The sequence below is a fragment of the Pongo abelii genome, chromosome 14 (assembly GCF_028885655.2).
Source record: "Pongo abelii isolate AG06213 chromosome 14, NHGRI_mPonAbe1-v2.0_pri, whole genome shotgun sequence".
NCBI lineage: Eukaryota > Metazoa > Chordata > Mammalia > Primates > Hominidae > Pongo > Pongo abelii.
In genome coordinates, this window is record NC_071999.2 from 106,286,105 (window position 1) to 106,310,864 (window position 24,760).

General features: G+C 40.5%; 1 protein-coding gene across 5 annotated transcripts in view; it reads left to right on the forward strand.

Moving 5' to 3' along the window:
* Positions 1-24,760, forward strand: part of PCCA (propionyl-CoA carboxylase subunit alpha) — a 461,053-nt gene that overhangs the window by 5,061 nt on the left and 431,232 nt on the right. For all 5 annotated transcript variants that reach the window (XM_024230769.3, XM_054529192.2, XM_054529194.2 and 2 more), the window contains exons 2-4: positions 8,765-8,842; positions 17,679-17,726; positions 17,836-17,904. In XM_024230769.3, the coding sequence (XP_024086537.1) occupies positions 8,765-8,842; positions 17,679-17,726; positions 17,836-17,904 (195 nt within the window). The remainder of the gene's footprint in view (positions 1-8,764; positions 8,843-17,678; positions 17,727-17,835; positions 17,905-24,760) is intronic.

A 24,760-nucleotide genomic window follows, 5' to 3' on the forward strand; every position in this document is an offset into this window, starting at 1 on the left:
GGCATGGTGGCACATGCCTATAATCTCAGCTACTCGGGAGGCTGAGGCAGGAGAATCACTTGAACCCGGGAGGTGGAGGTTGCAGTGAGCCGAGACTGCGCCACTGCACTCCAGCCTGGGCAACAAGAACGAACTCTGTCTCAAAAAAAAAAAAGATTGGTGAAAGAATTTGATAAGATCTTTGATCTTTAATGAGAATAATTTTAGTAGCATGGTAAAGTGTTATATACAAAAAATACTACTATTGTTTTGACAACACTCTTAAACAGTTGAAGCAAAATTATATTTTTTGAAAGATAAGCATATTGCATAACTTTCAAAAATTAGTTTATTTTAAATGCCTACTGACATTTTTGTTAGAAAAAACCCCACAAATTGATGGGATCAACCTAATAAGATCAAAATAAAAGTGAATTTAAAGAATGTTGGAAGATACAGTTTTGTGATTTCATTCACAAAACCTAATACAGCATCCATGTGGCATACTCTCTTTGGTATTCTTTGTTTGTTTTTGAGATGGAGTCTCATGTTGCCCAGGCTGGAGTTCAGTGGTGTGATCTCGGCTCACGGCAACCTCTGCCTCCCGGGTTCAAGTGATTCTCCTGCCTCAGCCTCCTGAGTAGCTGGGATTACAGGCATGTGCCACCATGCCCAGCTAATTTTTGTATTTTTAGTAGAGATGGGGTTTCACCATGTCGGCCTGGCTGGTCTCGAACTCTTGACCTCAATTGATCCGCCTGCCTCGGCCTCCCAAAGTGCTGGGATTACAGATGTGAGCCACCGTGCCTGCCCTCTCTTTGGTATTATTTATTCAAGAAACCTTTGGTTTCCTAGAGCTGCTGTACAAATGACCATGAACCTGGTGGCTTAAAACAACAAATTCATTCTCCCACGATACTAAAGGCCTGAAGTCTGAAATCAAGGCATGAGCAGGGCCATGCTTCCTCTGACGGCTCTAGCGGAGAATCCTTTCTTGCCTCTTTGAGCTTCTGGTGGCTGCATCACTCCAGTCTCTGCCTCTGTCTCCACGTGGCTGCCTTCTCCTCCTCCTCCTTGTGCGTCTTTCCCTCTCATTCTTTTATAAAGACACTTTTCATTGGATTTAGGGCCATGACAAGATCTAGGATGATTTCATCTCGAGATCCTTCACTTTGTTGTATTAGCAAAGACCCTTTATCACAGGTTCCAGGACATGGACACATCATTTTAGGGGCTACCGTTCAATTCACCTACACGTAGTATGTGTCAGACGCTACTTAGAGCTGGGAATATAATCGTGAATGTTTCTGCTCCCATTGTGGTTACATTCGAGTAAGGAGACTGTGCTCGTATAAATAGAAAAGTTCAGAGAGTGAGAAGGGCTCTTGAAGGAAAAAGATAGGTTAATGGGATAGAGAGTGGTAGTGGTGCTGAGTTGGGGATGTTACCTAATGAGACCATGGGGGACATTTCTGAGCGTGTGGCATTTGGACAGGAAACTGAGCCAGCCAGCCATGTGACTGTATGGGGGCCTAGCACTGCACACCAAAGAGTGCCAGGGCAAAAGCTCTAAGGGGAGATTGCATTTGGCATAATTAAGGGATGAATGTGGCTGCTGTGGTTGGAGTGAACTGAATGAGGGGGTGATCTCAGGAGATGAGGGAGGAGGAGTGGGTAGGCGGGACAGAGTCATCAGGGGCTTTTATTTGGAATTTACTAATGAGAGTCCGGTTGGAGGCATTTAAGCACACTGAATTTATGTTTGGAAAAGGTGTTTGTGACTAGTATGTAGCGAATGTCTTAGTAGGGGTGGGAGTAGGACTGGGGACTGGGGTGGGAAGAGTGAAAACAGAGAGACCCATCAGGAAGCTGTTGTAGAAGACCAAGCTAGAGATGATGGTAACTTGCGCTAGGGCACTGGAGTTGGTGAACTGGTCAGACTTGGAATACATTTTGGAGCTAGAGCCAGTATCTTGCTGTGGGGTTTGAAGGCAGATACAGACATACCTCATATCTTGGCTTTATTGGCCCTGCAGATACTGCTTTTTTTTGTTGTTTTTACAGATTGAGGGTTTGTGGCAACCCTGCTTTGAGCAACTGTATTGGTGTCATCTTTCCAATAGTACATACTTACTTTGTGTCTCTGTTAAACATTTTGATAATTTTTTCATTATTACTATGTCTGTTATGGTGATCTGTGATCAGTGATCTTCGATATTCTTATTGTAAATATTTTGGGGTGCTGTGAACCACGCCCATATAAGTTGGAGAAACATAATTGATAAATGCTGTGTGTGTTTTGACTTCTCCAACCAGTTATTCCCCCATATCTCTCCCTCTCCTCAGGCCTCCCCCTATTCTCTGAGATACAACAATATTGAAATTAGGCCAATTAATAACCCTCTAAGAGTTCTAGTGAAAGGAAGAGTCACACATCTCTCACTTTGAATCAAAAACTAGAAATCATTAAGCTTAGTGAGGAAGGCCTGTCAAAAGCCAAGATAGACTGAAAGCTGGGCCTCTTGTGCCAAATTGTGAATGCAAAGGAAAAGTTCTGGAAGGAAATTAAAAGTGCTACTCCAGTGAGCACACAACTGATTTAAAAAAGTGAAACAGCTTTATTGCTGATATGGCAAAAGCTTTAGTGGTTTGGATAGAAGATCAAACCAGCCACAACATTTCCTTAAGCCATAGCCTAATCCAGCGCAAGGCCCTCTCTCCAGTTCTACGAAGGCTGAGAGAGGTGAGGATGCTGCAGAAGAAAACTTGGAAGCAGAGGTTGGTTCATGGGGTTTAAGAAAAGAAGTGAGGCTGGGCGCAGTGGCTCACACCTGTAATCCCAGTACTTTGGGAGGCCAAGGCGAGCGGATCCCAAGGTCAAGAGATTGAGACCATTCTGGCTAACATGGTGAAGGATCAGATGATTGTTAGCATTTTTGAGCAATAATTGTTTTGAACAATAATTAATTGGAGCTGAACCTACAGTATCTGTAAGGTATGTACAAACAGGGAAAGGAAGGAATTAAGAGTGACTTTTGAAGGGTAGACACACAAGGTCGCTATTGTATGATTGTGTTTATATGCAGTCTCCAGAATAGACTGATCCATGAAGACAGAAAGTAGATTAGTGGTTGCCCAGGGCCTGGAGGAGAGGGGATGGGAGTGACTGTGCATAGTTAAGGGGTGTCTTTTTGGGGTGATAAAAAATGTCCTGGAATCAGTGGCCATCATGGTTCCATGCCTTGTGAATATACTAAAAACCACTGAGTTGTATACTTTTTTAAAAGGGTAAATTTTATGGTATGTGAATTACATCTTAATTAAAAAATAAAAGAATGGTCCGGGCGCGGTGGCTCATACCTATAATCCCAGCACTTTGGGAGGCCGAGGCAGGTGGATCACCTGAGGTCGGGAGTTCGAGACCAGCCTGACCAACATGAAGAAACCCCATCTCTACTAAAAATACAAAATTAGCCGGGCATGGTGGCACATGCCTGTAATCCCAGCTACTCAGGAGTCTGAGACAGGAGAATTGCTTGAACCTGGGAGGCAGAGGTTGCAGTGAGCCGAGATGGCACCATTGCACTCCAGCCTGGCGACAGAGTGAGACTCCGTCTCAAAAAACAAACAAACAAAAATCTTCTAATACTTATGTTAACAAAGTAAAGCAAAGAGGCCAAGGTGGGAGGATCGCTTGAGGCCAGGAGTTCAAGACCAGCCTGGGGAAAATAGTGAGAACCGCGCCCCCCCCCCCCCCCCGCCCAGTCTCTACAAAAAATAAAAAAATTAGTGGGGCATGGTGGCATGCATCCATAGTCCCAGCTTTTCAGGAGGCTGAGGTGGGAGGATTGCTTGAATGCAGGAGTTCAAGGCTGCGGTGAGCTATGATCCTATCACTATACTTCAGTCTGGGCAACATAGTGAGATCCTGTCTCAAAAACAAAAAAGTAAAACGAAGCTAGGTGTGGTGGCAGGGACGTGTAGTCTCAGCTACTTAGGAGGCTGAGGTGGGAAGATCATTTGAGCCTAGGAGTTAGAGGCTGCCATGGGCTATAATTGTGCCTGTAAGTAGTCACTGCAGTCCAGCCTGGGCAAACATAGTGAGACCCCCATCTCTTAAAAAAAACAAAAAAAGTAAAATAAGGTGAAATTAATATATTTTACTTAATATATTCAAATATTCAAAGTATTATTTGAATATGTAAATGTAAAAATTCACTAATGAGGTCTTTTACATTTTCTGGGTACTAAGTTTTCAAAATCCAGTGTGTAGTTTACTCTTAGAGCACATCTGAATGTGGCTCGTGGCTGCCATATTGGATGGAACAGCTCTAGGGCACGGATTGTGCTCCTAATCAAACCCCACCGTGAGGTGCTGGGACTGGCCTTTTGAATGCAGTGTTAGTCAGCCCTTGGCCAGGCAGGGTGGGGGGAGCTCTCAGGCTTGATGGAGAACTGTATAGTTCAGGAACATGGTCGAGATGAGGGGGCAGGTGTGAGCCGTTAATTGTCAACACAGCAGTTAGAGAGGATCTGAGTGGCCACTGACAACATCTGCTACAGCGGGATGGGGAAGAATGGCCTGGCTGAAGAGTCAAGGGTGGGATGATGGAGCTCTAGAGTTGACATGTATAGTTTCTTGGTGCTTGAGCTTAGTACAGAGGCAGAGCCCGGAGAATCTTGAGTCTTGAACATCTCTCTGAAATATTAGGTGTTCAGCTTGGCTTTTGGCAGACACCGAAGATTGGAATAGTCTCTAAGATCCTGAAGACAAAATAGTCTATTTGAAAGAAAAGCTGTGCTTCCAGGAAAAAGCCAGACTTAATTAAGTGTCTTCAGAGAAGGGCATGGGCTCTGTTACAATGCACGATGAAATACTGTGTCGTAATACATGGATAAGACCTTCACCTGGAATTTTAGAGATGAAGCAAGATGAAGTAAACTAATGTTTACTTTGACCTTGGTGAGGTCGTTTTATAGCTCCATTAACCCAGTTTTGAGGATAGTTTCTTCTTCGAAGCAGAATGCATTCTGATAATGAATTTATCTGATAATGAGTTATTTAGTATTATTCACCTGAATGCTACTGTGGGTATGTTAACAACAGTAGTTTTGGTTTTGGCAGAAATAGTGTTCAGATTGTTCTTTAAGATGTTTGCTAGTGGATTTACCAGTTTTAACTGCCACGTGAGGCCACATCTTGCTTATGAAAGTAGGTGCTATCTAATTTTTTTTTTTTTTTTGAGGTGGAGTCTTGCTCTGTCACCCAGACTGGAGTGCAGTGGCGTGATCTCAGCTCACTACAACCTCTGCCTCCCGGGTTCACACCATTCTCCCGAGTAGCTGGGACTACAGGCGCCCGCCACCATGCCTGGCTAATTTTTTGTATTTTTAGTAGAGACAAGGTTTCACTGTGTTAACCAGGATGGTCTCAATCTCCTGACCTTGTGATCCACCTGCCTCGGCCTCTCAAAGTGCTGGGATTACAGGCGTGAGCCACTGTGCCCGGCTGGTGCTATCTAATCTTAAGAAAGGATTTTTTTCCAGCCACTGCAAACAGGATTTGTTTCCCTTTTTGCAGTGGCTGGAAGGCATGCATCCAGTTTGTCTAAAAGCCTACCATTTCCCCCACTTTTTGTTTAAGTTATTGTGTGCTGATGATAATATATGCAGGACTGTGCTAGCCATGTTAGACATTCTCATTTAATCCTCATAGCAGCATTGTGACCTAGATAAGTACTATTATTATCCCCAGTGTACAAATGAAGAAACTTTCTACATATCTAGGAAATGTCAGAGCCAAGATTCGAATCCAGGTCAGAATCTGAGTCTAGACCAGAACACTTATTGACTATATTATTCTCTAATGGTAATTCCCAAGTGGTTCTGGTATAATTTTAAGAAAGAAGGTGACAGTTTCGTATTTGGATTTAGTTTTCATGTAAAACCTTACATTTTTTGGCACTTTACTGTTTATAAAAACTCATTTGATCCTTTTAACAACTCCCTAGGAAATCAGGGAGGTGTCATCACCTACATTTGGTAAATGGAAACGGGGGCCCAGAGAAATGATTAGCTCAATGACTCACAGCTGAGAGTTGACCCAAGTCTTGTGACTCTGAGGGTCAATGCCACTTCCTATGTGCCAAGCCATTTGCAGGCATTTCTTTTCTATGTGTGGAAAATATAGGAAATCATTATTCCTGTGGGAGAGAACCAATGGCAGTATGTTATTGGGGAGTCATTTTGCACACCCTGACCTTTCTCCTTTTGGCTGTGATTGGCTAGTCTTTATAAACAGAATTGATTAAAGTTCTTTCTCAGAATCTTTGTTGCTAGGAAATACCTTACAAAGAATTTTGGACTGGGCGTGTAGCCAGTTTGTTACATGCTTAACAAAACCAACAAACGTTAAAATTCTGTGTAGAGGTCCAAATTAGCAGACTTCTACAAAGGTTTTCCTGCACTTAGAAAATAAACTTTATGTTGTGGCTTTACACAAATGGTCTGAGTGTTGACCTGATTCTTCATTTTTGACCTTCCATGAATGTCTCCCAGGAGGAAACAGGAACAGAGCCTGTATTGGGCTGACTCCAAACCAGTTCACACTTGTTGTGGGAATGGTTCACATTGGTAGTTGTTCTGTTATAGTTGTGTTTGCTTGTACGAGTTCTACTTCTTCTTTTTTTTTTTTTTTTTTTTTTGTTGAGACGGTGTTTCGCTCTTTTTGCCCAGGCTGGAGTGTAACGGTACAATCTCGGCTCACCGCAACCTCCACCTCCCGGGTTCAAGCGATTCTCCTGCCTCAGCCATCTGAGTAGCTGGGATTATGGGCATGCACCACCACGTCCAGCTAATTTTGTATTTTTAGTAGAGATGGGGTTTCTCCATGTTGGTCAGGCTGGTCTCGAACTCCCGACCTCAAGTGATCTGCCCGCTTCGGCCTCCCAAAGTGTTGGGATTACAGGCATGAGTCACCGTGCCCGGCCCGAGTTCTACTTCTGGTTACTGGCTAACCGGGAGGCATCTATGCTTTTTACAGCTTTAGGCCACATTATTACAAGTTCACATGTGTGCAAGCTCTGTGGAACAACATCATATCTTTGAGTAGATATTAGTGTTTATGTGGGAATTGCCACTGTTTTTCTTATCTAGAAATAAAAAGCTTCAGAAAGCTCTTGACCAATCTGTGCTTAAATCTTATAACCATTACAGCCTCAGCCTGTGACCTTTGAAAAGTTAAAGTCCTTGGGACTCAACTTTATCATAAAATTGGGGATAATACTCTTTTTAACTCACAGTTATGCTTGAAGGAATATATGGAATATATGAGAGATGGTCTTGATCTTTAATAGGGACACAGTAATAATTTCCCGTTCACAGTTCCTTCTTGTTCTTGGTCTTTTACTTGATAAAGGTTTTATTTTATAAACTATATCTTTTTGTATCTTTTGTCTCCACTTTTGTACAGAGATTACATTTTTAAATTAATTAATTAATTAATTAATTAATTTTTTCTGAGGAGTTTCGCTCTTGTTGCCCAGGCTGGAGTGCAATGGCACGATCTAGGCTCACAGCAACCTCTGCCTCCTGGGTTCAAGCAATTCTTCTACCTCAGGCTCCTGAGTAGCTGGGACTACAGGTGTGTGCCACCATGCCTTGCTAATTTCTTTTTGTGTGTGTGTTTTTAGTAGAGACGGGGTTTCGACGTTTTGGCCAGTCTGGTTGCAAACTCCTGACCTCAGGTGATCCGCCTGCCTCGGCCTCCCAAAGTGCTAGAATTACAGGCGTGAGCCATGGTGCCCGACTCTTTAAAAAATAGTTGTACAAATTTTTCAGTTCATTTAAAAATGTTGCTATAAAAACATTTTGTTTCTTATTTGAGTCGCTATCATCTTAGAAAGTTCTAAGAGGTGGTACCTGTTGGTTGCCTTTTGCTGATTTTTTCCTCCATTTTTTCCATCTAGCTTTAACAGTGACTACTGGGAAGTTCTCTCTCTCTCTGTCTCTCTCTCTGTGTCTCTCTATCTCTTTTCTTTTTCTCCTTTCTTTTCGTTCTTTTCAGTGGGGTCTTGCTCTGTTGCCCAGGCTGGAGTACAGTGGTGTGATCTTGGCTCACTGCTGCCTCAAACTCTTGGGCTCAAGTAATATTCCCACCTCTGCCTCCTGAGTAGCTGGGATTCCAGGCTGTACCACTGTGCCTGGCTTAGTCACTTTTCTTAATGTTTTTAAGCATTAAGATATGCTTTCTTCACAAACAGTTCAATGAATGAGAAATATCCTTGATTACTGGTATTGCTTTTTCATATTTATCAGCCAAACCACTTTTGTACCAGAAAATGTGAAATAAGAAATCATGCTGAAGACATCAGCAAATATAAAAATAATATTTTATTATGTTCTGGCCACTGTTAAATTTGAAGCTCCTTGAGACCAAGACTCTCGTTTTGTGTTTTTAAAAGTTCTGTGTGGTCTGTGACATTTCTGACCCTGCTCTATCCTTTTGCATGATCAGAAAGGCTTTCTTCAGATTTGCTTGGCCCCTAGACAATTCTTGTTTTGCTTTTCTGGAGATTGTTTTGATGCTTTTGGTTTCTCTTACATGCCAACGGGCTGTGTCTGTAGATACGATTTCCCTTCTGTAATTATAATTATGGTATATTGCCTAGAACTACATTTATTGATCAAACACGTTCACTAGAACCTAACTGGAAGAAATATCCTGAAAAAATGTTCTAAAGCCCATGAAGTATTTGCAACTTATTTTGCTTTCCTTTTTTTGTAGCATGTTCCATACTATTCAAGACAGTGCTTAATGGTGTCCCGTAATCTTGGTTCAGTGGGATATGATCCTAATGAAAAAGTAAGTATTTAAAAGATACTCTCAACAACTAACTTATCATGGTTTTACTTTCTTGTCTCCACACTGTGTTCAGTGGACAGATGAGATTTTGTTAAGGCTGTGCGGTCATTGATCACTCTAGCATTATATGTTTCTATAGGTGCTCAGTCTTTAGGTATTCTGTTTTTCATTGTGGGCCACAGTCTGAATCTTTTTAATTTTGTATTTATATCTTTAGCAAAAATTGAATGCATTTACAATATGTTTCCTTTGTTTTCAGCAGAATAACTGAGAAAACACTTGTTCTTAAAGACTGGGCAGTTGAGAGATTTAATTAAACTATTGAGTTTTTCTTTCATTTACTTAATACTTTTTTTTTTGAGATAGAGTCACGCTCTGTCACCCAGGCTGGAGTGCAGTGGTGTGATCTAGGCTCACTGCAACGTACGCCTCTGAGGTTCAAACAATTATCCCACCTCAGCCTCCTGAGTAGCTGGGATTACAGGCGCCCACCACTGCACCCGGCTAACATTTGTATTTTTAGTAGAGATGGGATTTTGCCATGTTGGCCAGGATGGTCTCGAACTCCTGACCTCAGGTGATCCACCTGCCTCAGCTTCCCAAAGTGCTGAGATTTCAGGCATGAGCCACAGTGCACCTGGCCTCATTTACTTAATATTTATATTATTTATTTATTTATTTGTGAGACGGAGTCTTGCTCTTTTGCCCAGGCTGGAGTACAGTGGTGTGATCTTAGCTCACTGCAACCTCCACCTCCCGGCTTCAAGAGATTCTCCTGTCTCAGCCTCCTGAGTAGCTGGGATTACAGGTGTGCCCCACCACACCCGTCTAATTTTTGTGTTTGTTAGTAGAGACAGGGTTTCACCATGTTGGCCAGGCTGGTCTCAAACTCCTGACGTCAGGTCATCTGCCTGCCTCGGGCTCCCAAAGTGCTGGGATTACAGGCGTGAGCCACTGTGCCCGGCCTATATGATTGATTTAGATTGAAGGTAATTTTGTATATTATAAATTTCAGGACAAGGGGTTTCTAATTAAAATGCTATTACGATAATGTTTGAGCCTCGTAGGGACTAGGAGAAGTGATTGGAAATAAAATATGGTTTCATGCCTTCATGGCAATGAAGGCATCGAAGTGGGTGGGAGTTTTGGTTAAGAAGGGATTGTTCAAGGTGAATGTCATCAAAATACAACTGACAGGAATGATTATTTGAGAATGACATGTCTGAGGTATCTTCTGAATCATGTGCTGAAGTGCACAATACTGCTTTCCAGATTCTTTTGAATCTGGAGGCCTGGAGGAAGAAAGAGTCTACATATCTTCAGTTCAGTAGAAATACAATGTGAAACACAGTTGCAGGATGATATGCTTTGGCTCTGTCCCCATCCAAATCTCATCTCGACCTGTAATCCCCATGTGTTGAGGGAGGGAGGTGACTGGATCATGGGGGCAGTTTCTTCCATGTTTTTCTCATGATAGTGAGTTGGTTCTCACAGGATCTTAAGATCTTACAAGTGTTTGGAAGTTCCTCCTTTGCACTACTCTCCCCTGCTGCCTTGTGAAGAAGGTGCCTGCTTTCCTTCTGCCATGATTGTAAGTTTCCTGAAGCCTCCCCAGCCGTGCGGAACTGGGAGTCAATTAAACCTTTGTTTATAAATTACCTAGTCTTGGGTAGTATCTTCATAGCAATGTAAAAACCAATTAATACACAGGGCAAATGTAATTTTCAATTTTCTTTTTTTTTTTTATTTTTGAGATGGAGTCTTGCTCTGTCACCCAGGCTGGAGTGCAGTGGCGTGATCTTGGCTCACTGCAACCTCCGCCTCCCAGGTTCAAGCAATTCTCCTGCCTCAGCCTCCCGAGTAGCTGGGATTACAGGTGTGTGTCACCATGCCCAGCTAATTTTTGTATTTTTAGTAGAGACAGGGTTTCACCATGTTGGGCAGGCTGGTCTCGAACTCCTGACCTCAAATGTCTTCCTGCCTCAGCCTCCCAAAGTGTTGGGATTACAGGCATGAGCCACTGCGCTTGGCCAATTTTCAATTTTCTAATAGCCACATTAAAAAAAAGTAAACAGGTGAAATTAATAATATTTCAATATCTAAAATGTTATTTAAGTACATAATCAGTATAAAAAGTATTAACAAGACACCTTAGATTCTTTTTTTTGGGCCCTAAGTCTTCTAAATCCAGTGTATATTTTACACCTCTGGCATATCTCAGTTTGATTAGCCACATTTGAAGAGCCCAATAATCTCATGTGGCCAGTGGCTACTATATTGGATAGTGCAGGTCTGTTGAATTAGTTATGATAAACTCCCTGTTATGAAAGCTGTAGTTTAATTTAAAATCTTCATCATAGGTGATATGCTTTGGGGTTCATGTATCCATGTGTTGCATTCCAATCTCGAAGTAATCAGCTATCCTAAGTGGCTACACTCTTAAGAGTGGTTAACTAACATTTGTTGAAGAGGCCACATTCTAGAGGGGTGGAATACTACAAACGGTTCAGCCATCTTTCTCCTTATAAACACTGGTAGCCTTCCTCATTAGTGTAATAACTATTAGAAGTGGGCTATCAGCCAGGTGTGATGGCCCACGCCTGTAATCCCAGCACTTTGGGAGTTCGAGGCCAGTGGATTGCTTGAGACCAGCCTGGCGAAACCCTGTCTCTACCAAAAAAAAAAAAAAAAAAAAAACCCACAAAAATTAGCTGGATGTGGTGGCGTGCACCTGTAGTTCCAGCTACACAGGAAGCTAAGGTGGGAGGATCACTTGAGCCCAGGAAGTCAGGACTTCGGTGAGCCATGATTACACCACTGTACTCCAGACTGCTAGGCTACAGGGCGAGATCCTGTCTCAAAAAAAAAAAAAGAAAGAAAAGAAAAAAAGAAATGGGCTGTCATTGAGGAAGTTTGTGATATTCGTCAATATATGTTATTGGCTATTTAGGGAAATTCTGTGCCTTTGTACTATTAGAATATAATAATGTAGTTGGCCTTTAATTCTTTACCTTTAAGGATAATACTCGGGCCCGATCCCTAAATGAATAGTTCTGTGTTCAGCCACTTGTCTGGTGGATTCTTGGTGGCTTAGTCTGACAGTATGGTTAGCCAAATCAGAATATTGTTTTTTTTTGCCTATGGTGAGCCTTTCTTGCAGTCTTTTGGAGCCTTACAAAGTACAGGAAGTTAGGATTTCACTGAACTTATCAAGCAGGTTTTATGATTCTTTTTATGTGTTAATAAATGTTTGTATGTGTGGACAGAGTTTGGTCTGGTACTTGCTTTCATTATAACCTCATAGTGAAGTTACAGAAATAGCTAACTGATCTCCCACATTGGTGACCACTGGTAATTACTAAAAATAAATAAATGTGTGTGACCGTCTGGGTTTAGCACATTTATTTATTTATTTTTGAGACAGAGTCTCGCTCTGTCACCCAGGCTGGAGTGCAGTGGCATGATCTTGGCTCACTGCAACCTCCACCTTCCGAGTTCAAGCGATTCTCCTGCCTCAGCCTCACGAGTAGCTGGGATTACAGGCACACACCACCACATCCGGCTAATTTTTTTTTTGTATTTTTAGTAGGGATGGAGTTTCACCATGTTGGCCAGGCTGGTCTTGAACTCCTGACCTCAGGTGATCCACCTGCCTCCACCTCCCAAAGTGCTGGCATTGTAGGTGTGAGCTACCGTGCCTGGCCCAGGTTTAGCACATTTAAAGAGATACGAGGGATAAAGGGTGTAGAAGTGGAATCTCCTTGGAATTCACTAAGCATGTTTCGTCATAAATTCTGAAATCAATTCTGCTCCCTGCTATCTTTGCCGTCTCCTTTGCTGTGCCCTTGCCTAAGGTGACTGTGGAGAAACTGTTTCCCTCAGTGAGTGATGAATATTCTTTGGCACCTATTCATAGTACAGGTACATGTTCAGACTAAGTTGGTCGCTTCACCCTTCACTTGAGGGCTGCACTTAATCAGACCTTTCTCCTTCCTGGATTCCTGCTGTCCTTGTAACCATTCATTAAATACTGACCTGGTTTGTTTATACCTACTGTCCCAAGTGCAAGTAGACTTGGTCTTTGGTGTAATACATATTTGTTAAATAAATTGATTCTCGTTTGAATCTGTTATTAACTCATTTCTTATTGCACATTTTATCAGTGACTTATATCATGTGCAAATTATCCAGGTGAAATTGAATCATTACTGAAAACGTTATTTTTTTAAACTTGAGTTTTAACAAGCTAACTTGTTGTCTTATGTATGTTCATGAGAATAAGGAAGATTTAACTTATGGTAGCTTGCTTGGATCAAGAACATTAAGTTTCAGTTGGCCTTAAGTTAGTGTGAGCCAGTGCAGTACTATGTTGTTCCTTTCACACTAATGTGAACTGGCTGGGCTCAGTGGCTTACGCCTACAGTCCCTGTGCTTTGGGAGGCTGAGACACGGGATTCCTTGAGACCAAGAGCTCCATATCAACCTGGGTAACAGAGCAAAACCCCGTCTCTTAAGAAAAAAAAAAGTGATCTTAGGTGTTATTAATAACATAGTGTTTAGAGCTTGCATTGTTATACTCTGATCACATTATATCATGATATTTCTGACATGAATACCTGGATGTGAACTCTCTGACTTTACCACTAGTGAACTTTGTAAGTGATTTAAGGCAAGTGATTTGGCCTCATCAAGCCTTAGTTTTCTTATTTGTAAAACGGAGATATTATCAGAACTGACTTCGTGGGATTATTATGCTAAATATTGTTGTCATAGCCATTACCTGATAGATGAGATAATGCACAGAAGGGATTCATCACAGTGCCTGCTGTATACAAAACATGTCCTAAATGTCGGCTGCTTAATGTCCTTAACTGAGTTTTGCACATTTGGAAAGCAAGACTCAAAGCCCATGGATAGTGAGTAGCTGGGTGTAAACTCATGCCTGTCCTTTTCCAGAGCTGGTGGACTTACCCATTGTGCTGTATCCTTTCTCAGAAGAGTTGGGCAAGTGACCCAGTGTCCAGAGTTCTGCCGTCATTTCAACAAGTACCCAGTGCAGGGCCAGCTCCGTCCTCTTGGTCTCTGAATGGAGTGTGGTGCTAGCTATGGAGTTAGAGCCTGGGAGAGAGCATCTAAACCTAGGGAAGGGAAAGGAAGAAGGAGGGGTAGAGAGAGAATGGGTTAAGAGAAAAATAACAACAACAAAAAAGATCCTTAGGAAATCTTTTACTTCAGATGACATTATTATTACAGTCATAGAGCAGCTACTGCCAAAGTTCTTCATTATCTCTTCTGGTACCTGAAATCTCATCTATCTTCAAGGATCCAGGATCCTAATTTATAGTTGTTTTTTCTTGAGTGTCTTCAGGGTGCCTTATGAGTGACTCTCCACATATAGGATCAAGTCCCGGTTCCTTGAATGGCATATGAGTCCTTCCATCATCTGGACTTTTTTTTATCCTAGCTTTATTTGCTACAACTCTCCTAAGCATACCATGCGCTTCAGTCATATTGAGAATTCCTTGTAGTTCTTTAGTGCTACCCTCTTCTTCCAGTGTCACGGCCTTTACACATGCTGTTCATGTGCTCCCTTCTCTGTGTGTAGCATCCTGCACAAAGCCTTATTAGAGCACTTAACACAATTTGTTGTGTTTGTGCCATATTTTACTTTGAAGTTGCCAAATGCACTTGATATTTACCTGTAATTGTTGATGCAGAGGGGTGGTTTTAAGGTTGGGTTTAATTGATTTGTATGCATATTCTTTTATAGGCATAGCCTACCTGGAAGAATATATAGGAGACCAGTAACAGTGGTTGCCTTTTGGGCAGGGACTTGGGTGTCTCTTCAGTGTATCCCCTTTTGTACTTTAAAAATTCTGAATTGTATGCATCTATGATTTATTTAAAAGAAAATTTTATGTATGGAAGATTAATTGATATGATTAGTTTTATTGGGTTTTATGCACTAATTGGTAATACATTAATAGCCCTTAACAGAGAAGATGTGTCAGGTGCAGGTATTTGTTTTGTTATAGCTTTTCCCCAGTTAGACAGATAGGGGCACACTCCTAAATTCGTAACAGTCTGGCATGTAGCCCAAAGGGGTAAAGAACAGTAGCCATAGCTAATGCTGAATGAGTATATATTACATGCTAGACATTATTCTAAACACTTTAAGAGTGTTAATTCAAATCATTCTCATAATCTCTTGTGGCAGGTGCTGTTTTTACCCTTATTTTACATACTAGGAAATGAGAGGCAAGAAGGGTGACTTGTTCATAGCAGGACACACAGGAGGAGAACATAGAATGTTGGGAGTTCAGCCTGGGTGGCTTGGCTGCAGACTGACTCCTAATGACCATTCTGCTGCTTGAACAGAAATTAGAATGGGGATTCTTACTTAATTCTTCCAGTGTTATCATGATTTGTTGTATTCGCTGTAACAATTGCTTAATATATAATTTCTAGGAGTGGTGTTTGTGGTGATTATCAGATGTGGTCTGTTTCACAGTTAATATTAACATCACATTTTAAAACCCATTTAAGAAAGTGTAAACATTATGTTCTCAGGATATGCTTACTGCTTAAGAGGGGTTTACCATAACCATTTAAATACAGAAAAGTAGATGATTTTGCATTCTCAGACCTGAGGTGTGAGCAAGGCTCTGAGTGGCTTCGAGTTTTATCACATTAGAAGTTTACCTATTTTTAAGGCAGGGGCTTGCCTTGGGTTGGTGGAGTTAAGACATATATGATGTAAAGGTTAAACCAAGACCTAGCAAGCTTTTTTCACTTCTGAGATTCTGAACTTTTTCCTGTATGTTAAAATACTGCTCTAGGCCGGGCGTGGTGGCTCAGGCTTGTAATCCCAGCACTTTGGGAGGCCGAGGCAGGCGTATCACCTGAAGTCAGGAGTTCGAGGCCAGCCATGACCAACATGGGGAAACCCCATCTCTATTAAAAATACAAAGAAATTAGCTGGGCTTGGTGGTGCGCACTTGTAATCCCAGCTATCAGGAGGCTGAGGCAGGAGAATATATTGAACCTGGGAGACGGAGGTTACAGTGAGCTGAGATCGTACCACTGCACTCCAGCCTGGGCGACAGAGTGAGACTCCATCTCAAAAAACAAACCAGCAAACAAACTGCTCTAGGTTATATAAGAGTACTTTTTAAAAGATCATATATAACTCTAACTCTTCTTTTAGAAATATAACTAACACTTTTTTTCTGTAGTTCCATTGAACTTAAAAATAATTCACAAATACAGAAATTACCGTGTGCTAATGTGTGTTACATCCAAATTACTTGGAATGGTGTGTTTTTAAAAACGATTAGCTTGTACAATTTTAGAGTAGGAAGAAAACCTTACTAAATAACTTTCCATTTGAGTGCTACCAGTTTATGTGGAAATCAAGGCCTACAGAGATTGATTTACTTAAATAGGTCATTAGTGGCAAAGCTGGACTTGGGTTTAGGTCTCTAGATAAACACAGGATATACAACTTCTCTACCGTTTGGTCTCAGCTGCTTCAAAATTTGGTGTTTATTCAAACTTAACATTGTATTCAAATGGTGTAATCTGCTTAGTCTGGGCATTTTTGGATATATGCACAATTGGTACCTATTCTGAGTTACTGAAAATATGCCCTGTCCCAACAGAGATGGCAGATAAATTATACTTACTTAGTATCAGACTTTCCTTTGAAAACAACTCATGACACTTAGAATTTCCCAGAATTTAGAAAATAAATTGTCAAGTAATTTTGGCCAAAGTGTTTTTTTTTTGTTTTGTAATTAAAAAAATTTTTTTTTGAGACGGAGTCTTGCTCTGTCACCCGGGCTGGAGTGCAGTAGCACGATTTTAGCTCACTGCATCCTCCGCCTCCCAGGTTCAAGTGATTCCTGCCTCAGCCTCCCAAGTAGCTAAGATTACTTGGGGTTACCAGCACTTGGGATTACAGGCATGCACCACCACCCCGGCTAATTTTTGTATTTTACTTATTTATTTATTTATTTATTTATTTAGAGATGGAGACTCGCTTTGTCGCCAGGCAGGAGTGCAGTGGCGCAATCTCAGCTCACTGCAGTCTCCGTCTCCCGAGTTCAAGCCATTCGCCTGCCTCAGCCTCCCGAGTAGCTGAGATTACAGGCGCGTACCACTAGACCCAGCTCCTTTTTTTTTTTTTTTTTTTTTTTTTTGTATTTTTAGTAGAGACAGGGTTTCACCATATTGGTCAGGATGGTCTCGATCTCCTGACCTCGTGATCCACCCACCTTGGCCTCCCAAAGTGCTGGGATTACAGGCGTGAGCCACCGTGCCCAGCCTTTTTGTATTTTTAGTAGAGATGGGGTTTTACCGTGTTGGTCAGGCTGGTCTCGAGCTCCTGACCTCGTGATCCACCTGCCTCGGCCTCCCAAAGTGCTGGGATTACAGGCATGAACCACTGCGCCCGGGCTTGACCAAAGTCTTTTAGTGTCTGAAATATCATTTGAAGATTTTCTTTTGGCTACAGAATATGTAAATACCCCCATTGTGAATACATTAACCTACTATGCTTTAACAAAGTAATTATAGAAGCCGATCATATCAGATGAATTTTGTAGTTCCCTGGTTGTAAACGATTATACTATTTAATAACCTACTTTAATATTACCCTAAGTATTTATAGTACATTTAATATTACTCTAAGTAATATAGTATTTAATGTTACTCTAGGAAGTAATGTTTATTAGGATTATATTCAGTGTTAATGTTGGAAAATCTTGATGTTTTTTGGTCTTAAACCATTGGTTTAAGAGTAAATTTCAAATGAATGTGTTTTTTCTCTCTTCAGACTTTTGATAAAATTCTTATTGCTAATAGAGGAGAAATTGCGTGTCGGGTGAGTAGAATTTTTGTCTTATTTTCCATTTTACTCTATGAAATTGTTTATTATTAAACCCTTTTAAGTGTGAATCACTATTAATAGACATTAATATATTTTAAAATAGGTTATTAGAACTTGCAAGAAGATGGGCATTAAGACAGTTGCCATCCACAGTGATGTTGATGCTAGTTCTGTAAGTATGTTTTTGCTTTGTTTAAATCAGGACTTAATTTTGGGTCAGGCAGAAAAAGTGAGACATACAGGCTTTTTTTCTTGGCCTGCACAAGATACATTCAAGTTTAAAAACTGTTTACTTGTTCACTGTTGTGTTAAGCAAAATGACAGTATCACAGTATCTTCTATATGTCTCTTAAGTATTTTCTTTTCATAGCTTTAAAAACTTAGACAGAAAAATTGCCAGGCTGATTGCTGGTCACCAAGTAGATTTAAGCAAAGCATGAGAAAGTTTGAGTCAAAGATTAATGAAATGTTTACACAATGCTCCCTTATGAGAGCACTTTCCCGCAGCATAACTTCAGTATCACTAAGGGAATGCTACAATTGTTTAACCTTTCCTAAATGCTTCAACGTGTTCAGCTGAAAGTTTGACAAAAATGAAAGATAGGCTAATGCTAATTGGATACAAACAAAAGAAGGTTTAGCATAAAGCAGATATACTTTTATTTGGCACTTTTAACAACAGCAGGCCTTTTTTTTTTTTTTGAGACAGAGTCTTGCTTTGTTGTCCAGGCTGGAGTGCAGTGGCGTGATCTCACCTCACTACAACCTCTGCCTCCTGGGTTCAAGCGATTCTGCCGCCTCAGCCTCCTGAGTAGCTGGGATTACAGGCACCTGCCATCATGCCTGGCTGATTTTTGTATTTTTGTAGAGATGGGGTTTCACCATGTTGGCCAGGCTGGTGTTGAACTCCTGACCTTAGGTGATCTGTCTGCCCCGGCCTCCCAAAGTGCTGGGATTACAGGCGTGAGCCACCACGCCTGGCCCACAGCAGGGATTTTTTTAGTAGTAATGTTATGAATGAGTAGAAAAAAATCCCATGGGGAAAGAATGTAAATTATTAAATCTTTATGGCATGAAATATAAGTAGTTGAATACTAATGCAAGCATTGTTTCTCATTGTCTCATATTACTTTTCATAATGGGACCCTTTGGTAGGGTCCATCGATTAATGACAGGGATATGTTCTGAGAAATGCATCGTTAGGTGAGTTCAATATTGTGTGACCATCACAGAATGTACTTACACAAACCTTGATGATACAGCCTAGTACACACCTATATGGTATAGCCTATTCCTCCTGTGCTACAAACCTGTACAGCATGTGACTGTACTAAATACTGTAGGCAATTGTAACACAATGGTAAGTATTTGTGTATAAAAGTATATCTAAACACAGAAAAGGTACAGTAAAAATATAGTATAAAAGATAAAAAATGAATGGAGCTTGCAGGACTGGAAGCTGGTCTGGGTGAGTCAGGGAGTGATCGAAGGCCTAGGACATTACTGTCACTACTGTAGACTTCATAAACACTGTACACTTAGGCTACACTACATTTATAGAAAAATAGTTTTCTTTCTTCAATAATAAATTAACCTTAGCATATCATAACTTTTTTAAATTATAAACTTTTAAATTTTGTCTTTACTCTTTGACTCTTTCTTTTTTTTTTGAGACAGAGTCTTGCTCTGTTGGCCAAGCTAGAGTGCAGTGGCGCAATCTTGGCTCACTGCAACCTCTGTCTCCCAGGTTCCAGCCATTCTCCTGCCTCATCCTCTCCAGTAGCTAGGATTACAGGCATGTGTCACCATGCTCGGCTAATTTTTGTATTTTTAGTAGAGATGGGGTTTCACCGTGTTGGCTAGGCTGGTCTTGAACTCCTGACCTCAGGTAATCCACCTGCTTCGGCCTCCCAAAGTGCTGGGATCACAAGCGTGAGCCACCACGCCCGGGTTTACTCTTTGACTCTTTAATAATAAAACAGCATAAAATGCAAACACTGTATAACTGTACAAAAATGTTTTCTTTATATCCTTATTTTATAAGCTTTTTTCTGTTTTTAAAGTTTTTTATTTTTCATTTATTTTTGACTTTTTGAACTTTTTTGGTAAAAACAAAGACTCAAATGCACACATTAGCCTAGACCTGCAGACGATCAGGCACATCAAGACATCAATAGGCACGGGATCACATCAAGTTAGAAAGCTTCTACACAGCCAAGGAAACAACAAAATGAAGAGACAACCCACAGAATGGGAGAAAATATTTGCAAACTACCCATCTGATGAGGGATTAGTAACCAGAATGTATAAGGAGCTCAAACAACTCTATAGGAAAAGATCTAGTAATTTGATTAAAAAATGGGCAAAATGGCCAGGTGCTGTGGTTCACGCCTATAATCCCAGCACTTTGGGAGGCCAAGCGGGCAGATCACTTGAGGTCATGAGTTTGAGACCTAGAATAAATAAATGCATGTTTAACCAGCCTGGCCAAGATGGTGAAACCCTGTCTCTACTAAAAATACAAAAATTAGCCACGTGTGGTGGCACACATCTGTAGTCCCAGCTACTTGGAGACTGGGGCAGGAAGCTTGAACCTGGGAGGTGGAGGTTGCTGTGAGCCAAGATCGTGCCACTGCACTCTAGCCTGGGCGACCAGGCGAGACGATGTCCAAAGGAAAATAAAAAGGGGCAAAAGATCTGAATAGACATTTCTCAAAAGAAGACATACAAATCACAAACAGGTATATGTAAAGGTGCTCGACATTATTGATCATTACGGAAATGCAAATCAAAAGTACAATGAGATAAAATCTTACCCCGGTTAAAATGGCTTTTATCCAAAAGACATAACAACTACTGTCAAGGATGTACAGAAAGAACCCTCATACGCTGTTGGTGGGAATGTAAATTAATACAACCACTATAAAGAACAGTATGGAGGTTTCTCAAAAAACTAAAACTATCATATGATCCGGCTGCTAGATGTACATCTGCTGCTAGGTGTACACCTAGCACCTGGGAAATTGGTATATGGAGGAGATATCTGCACTCCCATGTCTATTGTAGCATTTTTCACAATAGCCAAGATTTAGAGGCAACTTAAGTGTCCATCAACAGATGAATGGATAAAGAAGATGTACATATGTACAGTACCATTCAGCCATAGAAAAGAATGAGATCTTGTCATTTGCAATAGCATGGATGGAACTGGTGGAGGACATGTTAAGTGAAATAAGCCAGGCACAGAAAGACAAGTTTTGCATGTACTCACTCATTTGTGGGAGCTAAAAATGAAAACAATTGGACGCATAGAGATAGAGAGTAGAAGGATGGTTACCAGAGGCTTGGCAGGGTGTATGGAGCAGAGGGGTGGGGATGATTAATGGGTACAAGAATATAGTTAGATGGAATAAATAAGATCTTGTATTTGATAGCACCACAGGGTGACTGCAGTCTGCAGTAATTTGTGGTACATTTTAGAATAATTTAGGGAATAGAATTGGGATGCTTGTAACACAAATAAATGAATGATTTAGATGATGGCTACCCCATTTATCCTGATGTGATTATTATATGTTGTATGGTTGTATCAAAATATTTCGTGTACTCCATAAACATATACACCTCCTGTATACCCACAAAAATAAAAAAAGACATCACTAGGCAAATAGGAATTTTTCAGCTCCATTATTGGAGCTGAAATGTAGTTGCAGTACATTACTGACCAAGATGTCATATGGTGCACGATTGTATTCAGATCTACAGGTAGACTTTTCAGACTTTGCAAAAGTGGTTTCAAAAGAATTGTTGTTATGTTTTTCTCATTTGTACCTTCCCTGAAGCAGATGTGGTAGTTTTACGTTTTAGAGACTTTTCACCACTTCTGGCTGAAAGCAGTAGGGAATATACCAGAGATTATGATACATAATTTATAATAAAATTTACCAGACCCCGCAATGGAAGCAATTGCACACTCAGTCAAAACTTTCTCTTACTATGACCTACTTTAAGTCAATTTCTAGAAAGATACTATAAGTAAAAGCAGGATAATGATGGTGGGAATGTCAAAAGTTTCATTTAAACCTCAACAGTAGGGTCAAATCTGCTATGTGGTTTCTGTTTCAGTCTCAAGGAGGCTGAAAAGGTGAATTCCTATAACAGCATTTTTTGCTTCCTCAGCACGTGATCACATAGGTTACTATCATAGCTAATCAGCTTTATAATATCAGTAATATGAAAAAGCCATGCTATTCAGATGTATTAATTTTTGTATGTTTGTTTTCAAGAGGTGAGCATTTTAAATGTAACTTGTAGTAAAAAACTGTATAGGCTTTGTATGTTAATTTCACATGTGGAAATGTAAATACTATTCCAGTAGGAAAATACTGCAACAATTGATTGCGAAAGCTATTCATTGTCTATTATAAACAATTAATTTTTAAGATAATTATGCAAGGAAAAAGATGAATGGATACTGCACATATTAACTGATAAGTCACACAAGGAAGGAAAGCCAGCTAACTTGCGAACAATTAATGTTTGATAGAAAAATGTTGGCTTTTAGAGATGATTATGCAGTTTACCTCTGTTGGTCCCTTCCCTCCAACATGTTCTTCAAAATTATCTTCAGTATTCTTGGTCCTTTGCTCTTCCATGTGAATTTTAGGATGAGCTGGTCAAATTACCCCCCTTCCCCAATTTTTAGCTACCATGAACAAGATTTTTGTAAGTATAACTTTTGCATGTCTTTTTGTGAACATAATTTTGATTTTTTTGCGGTAAATATCTAGGAGTGGAGTAGCTGGGTCTTAGGGTAGATAAGGAGTTGGCAACCTTTTTTTGTTGGAAAGTAAATACATTTTTGTCTGGATAGCAAATATATTTTAGATTTTGCAGGCCCCTGTGGTCTCTGTTACATATGCTTCTTTTTGTTTTGTTTTAACAACACTTTAAAAATGTGAAAACTATTGTTAGCTTGAGAGCTGTGCAGAAACAGCCCTTGGATCAGATTTGGCCAGTGGGTAGGCAGTATTTTGCTGATGCCTAGAATAAATACATGCATGTTTAAATTTAGAAGAAGCTGCTAAACAGTTCTCCTTCATGGTTGTATCATGTTTTACTCCCTCCAGAAATGTTTGAGGTCAGGGTGCTTTTGTGTCCTTGCCAACACTTGGTGTTTTCAGTCCATTTGATTTTGTGTTTTATTTTTAAGTGGTTGTGAAGCAGTATGTCATTGTGTTTTTAATTTTAGATTTTCCTGATGAATACTGATGTTGAGTACTGTTTTGTGTTATTGGTCATTCATTTATATTTTTTTCTGAAGCATTTGTTCAAACATAATGAAAAAAATTAGAAAAGTAGTACCAGTATATTGGTATCAGTTTACTGTTATATACCAGTATAAGGGTCTCTGTATACCCTTCACCTAGATTCACCAATTGTTAACATTTTGGCTTGTTTGCTTTATATCTGTATCCATATGTACATTGTGTGTGCACATTTTTTTTTTTTTTGGCTAAACAATTTGAAAGTAAGTTACAGGACAGGGATGAAGCTGGAAACCATCATTCTCAGCAAACTATCACAGGGACAGAAAACCAAACACCACATGTTCTCACTCATAGGTGGGAATTGAGCAATGAAGACACTTGGACACAGGGCAGGGAACATCACACACTGGGGCCTGTCGTGAGGTGGGGGGATGGGGGAGGGATAGCATTAGGAGAAATACCTAATGTAAATGACGAGTTGATGGGTGCAGCAAAACAACATGAGACATGTATACCTATGTAACAAACCTGCACATTGTGCACATGTACCCTAGAACTTAAAGTATAAAAAAAAAAAAAAAGCAGCATTAAAAAGAATCCCTTGGACAGGAAAAAATAAAAAAAAGAGGCCAGGCGCAGTGGCTCATGCCTGTAATCCCAGCACTTTGGGAGGCTGAGGCGGGCAGATCATGAGGGCAGGAGATCGATCCTGGCTAATACGGTGAAACCCCGTCTCTACTAAAAATACAAAAAATTAGCCAGGCGTGGTGGTGGGTGCCTGTGGTCCCAGCTACTTGGGAGGCTGAGGCAGGAGAATGGCGTGAACCCGGGAGGCAGAGCTTGCAGTGAGCCGAGGTCGTGCCTCTGCACTCCAGCCTGGGCGACAGAGCAAGACTCCATCTCAAAAAAAAAAAAAAGAAAAAAAGAAAATAAGTTACAGACATTGTGGCATTTTACCTGTAAATACTATTCATCTCGCAGTAATAAGTATGGTTTTCTACCTATCTATAATACCTTATGAAACCTAAGAAAATAACTCATTATTCTATAATATCATATAATATGCATACCACGTTCAGGTTTCTCCAGTTGACCCCAGTTGTCCTTTTTTAATATTTTTCTTTGATCCACAGTTCAATCAAGGTTCATGAGTTACATTTGGTTATTATACCTCTTTAGTCTCTTAATCTAAAATAGTGCCCCTATCCTCCCCCTTTATTGTTTGATTTTTATTATGTTGGCTTTTAGATGTTTTGGCTTTGTATGATTATTTTCTCATGAATAGATTCAAATTAAATATTTGACAAGACTACTTCATAAGTGATGTTCTTTCTTTTTTTTTTTTTTGAGACAGGGTCTCTCGGTTGCCCAGGCTGGTGTGCAGTGATGACATTATAACTCACTGCAGCCTGACTTCCTGGGCACAAGCGATCCTCCCACCTTAGTTTCCCAAGTAGTTGTGACTACAGGTGCATGCCACCACGCCTGGCTAATTTTTGTATTTTTTGTAGAGATGGGGGTTTCACCATCTTGCCCAGGCTGGTCTTGAACTCCTGGGCTCAAGAGATCCTCCTGCCTTGGCCTCTCAAAGTGCTAGGATTACAGGCGTGAGCCACGGTACTCCAGCCAGTAATGTTATTTTTTTTTAATAGTAATATCATAACAAGAGGTTCTTAATGTTGAATTGTTCTGTTGTTATGCTAAGTATGATTATTTGGTTTCACCAGGTCTTCCGATTATAATGGTACGTTTTCTTTT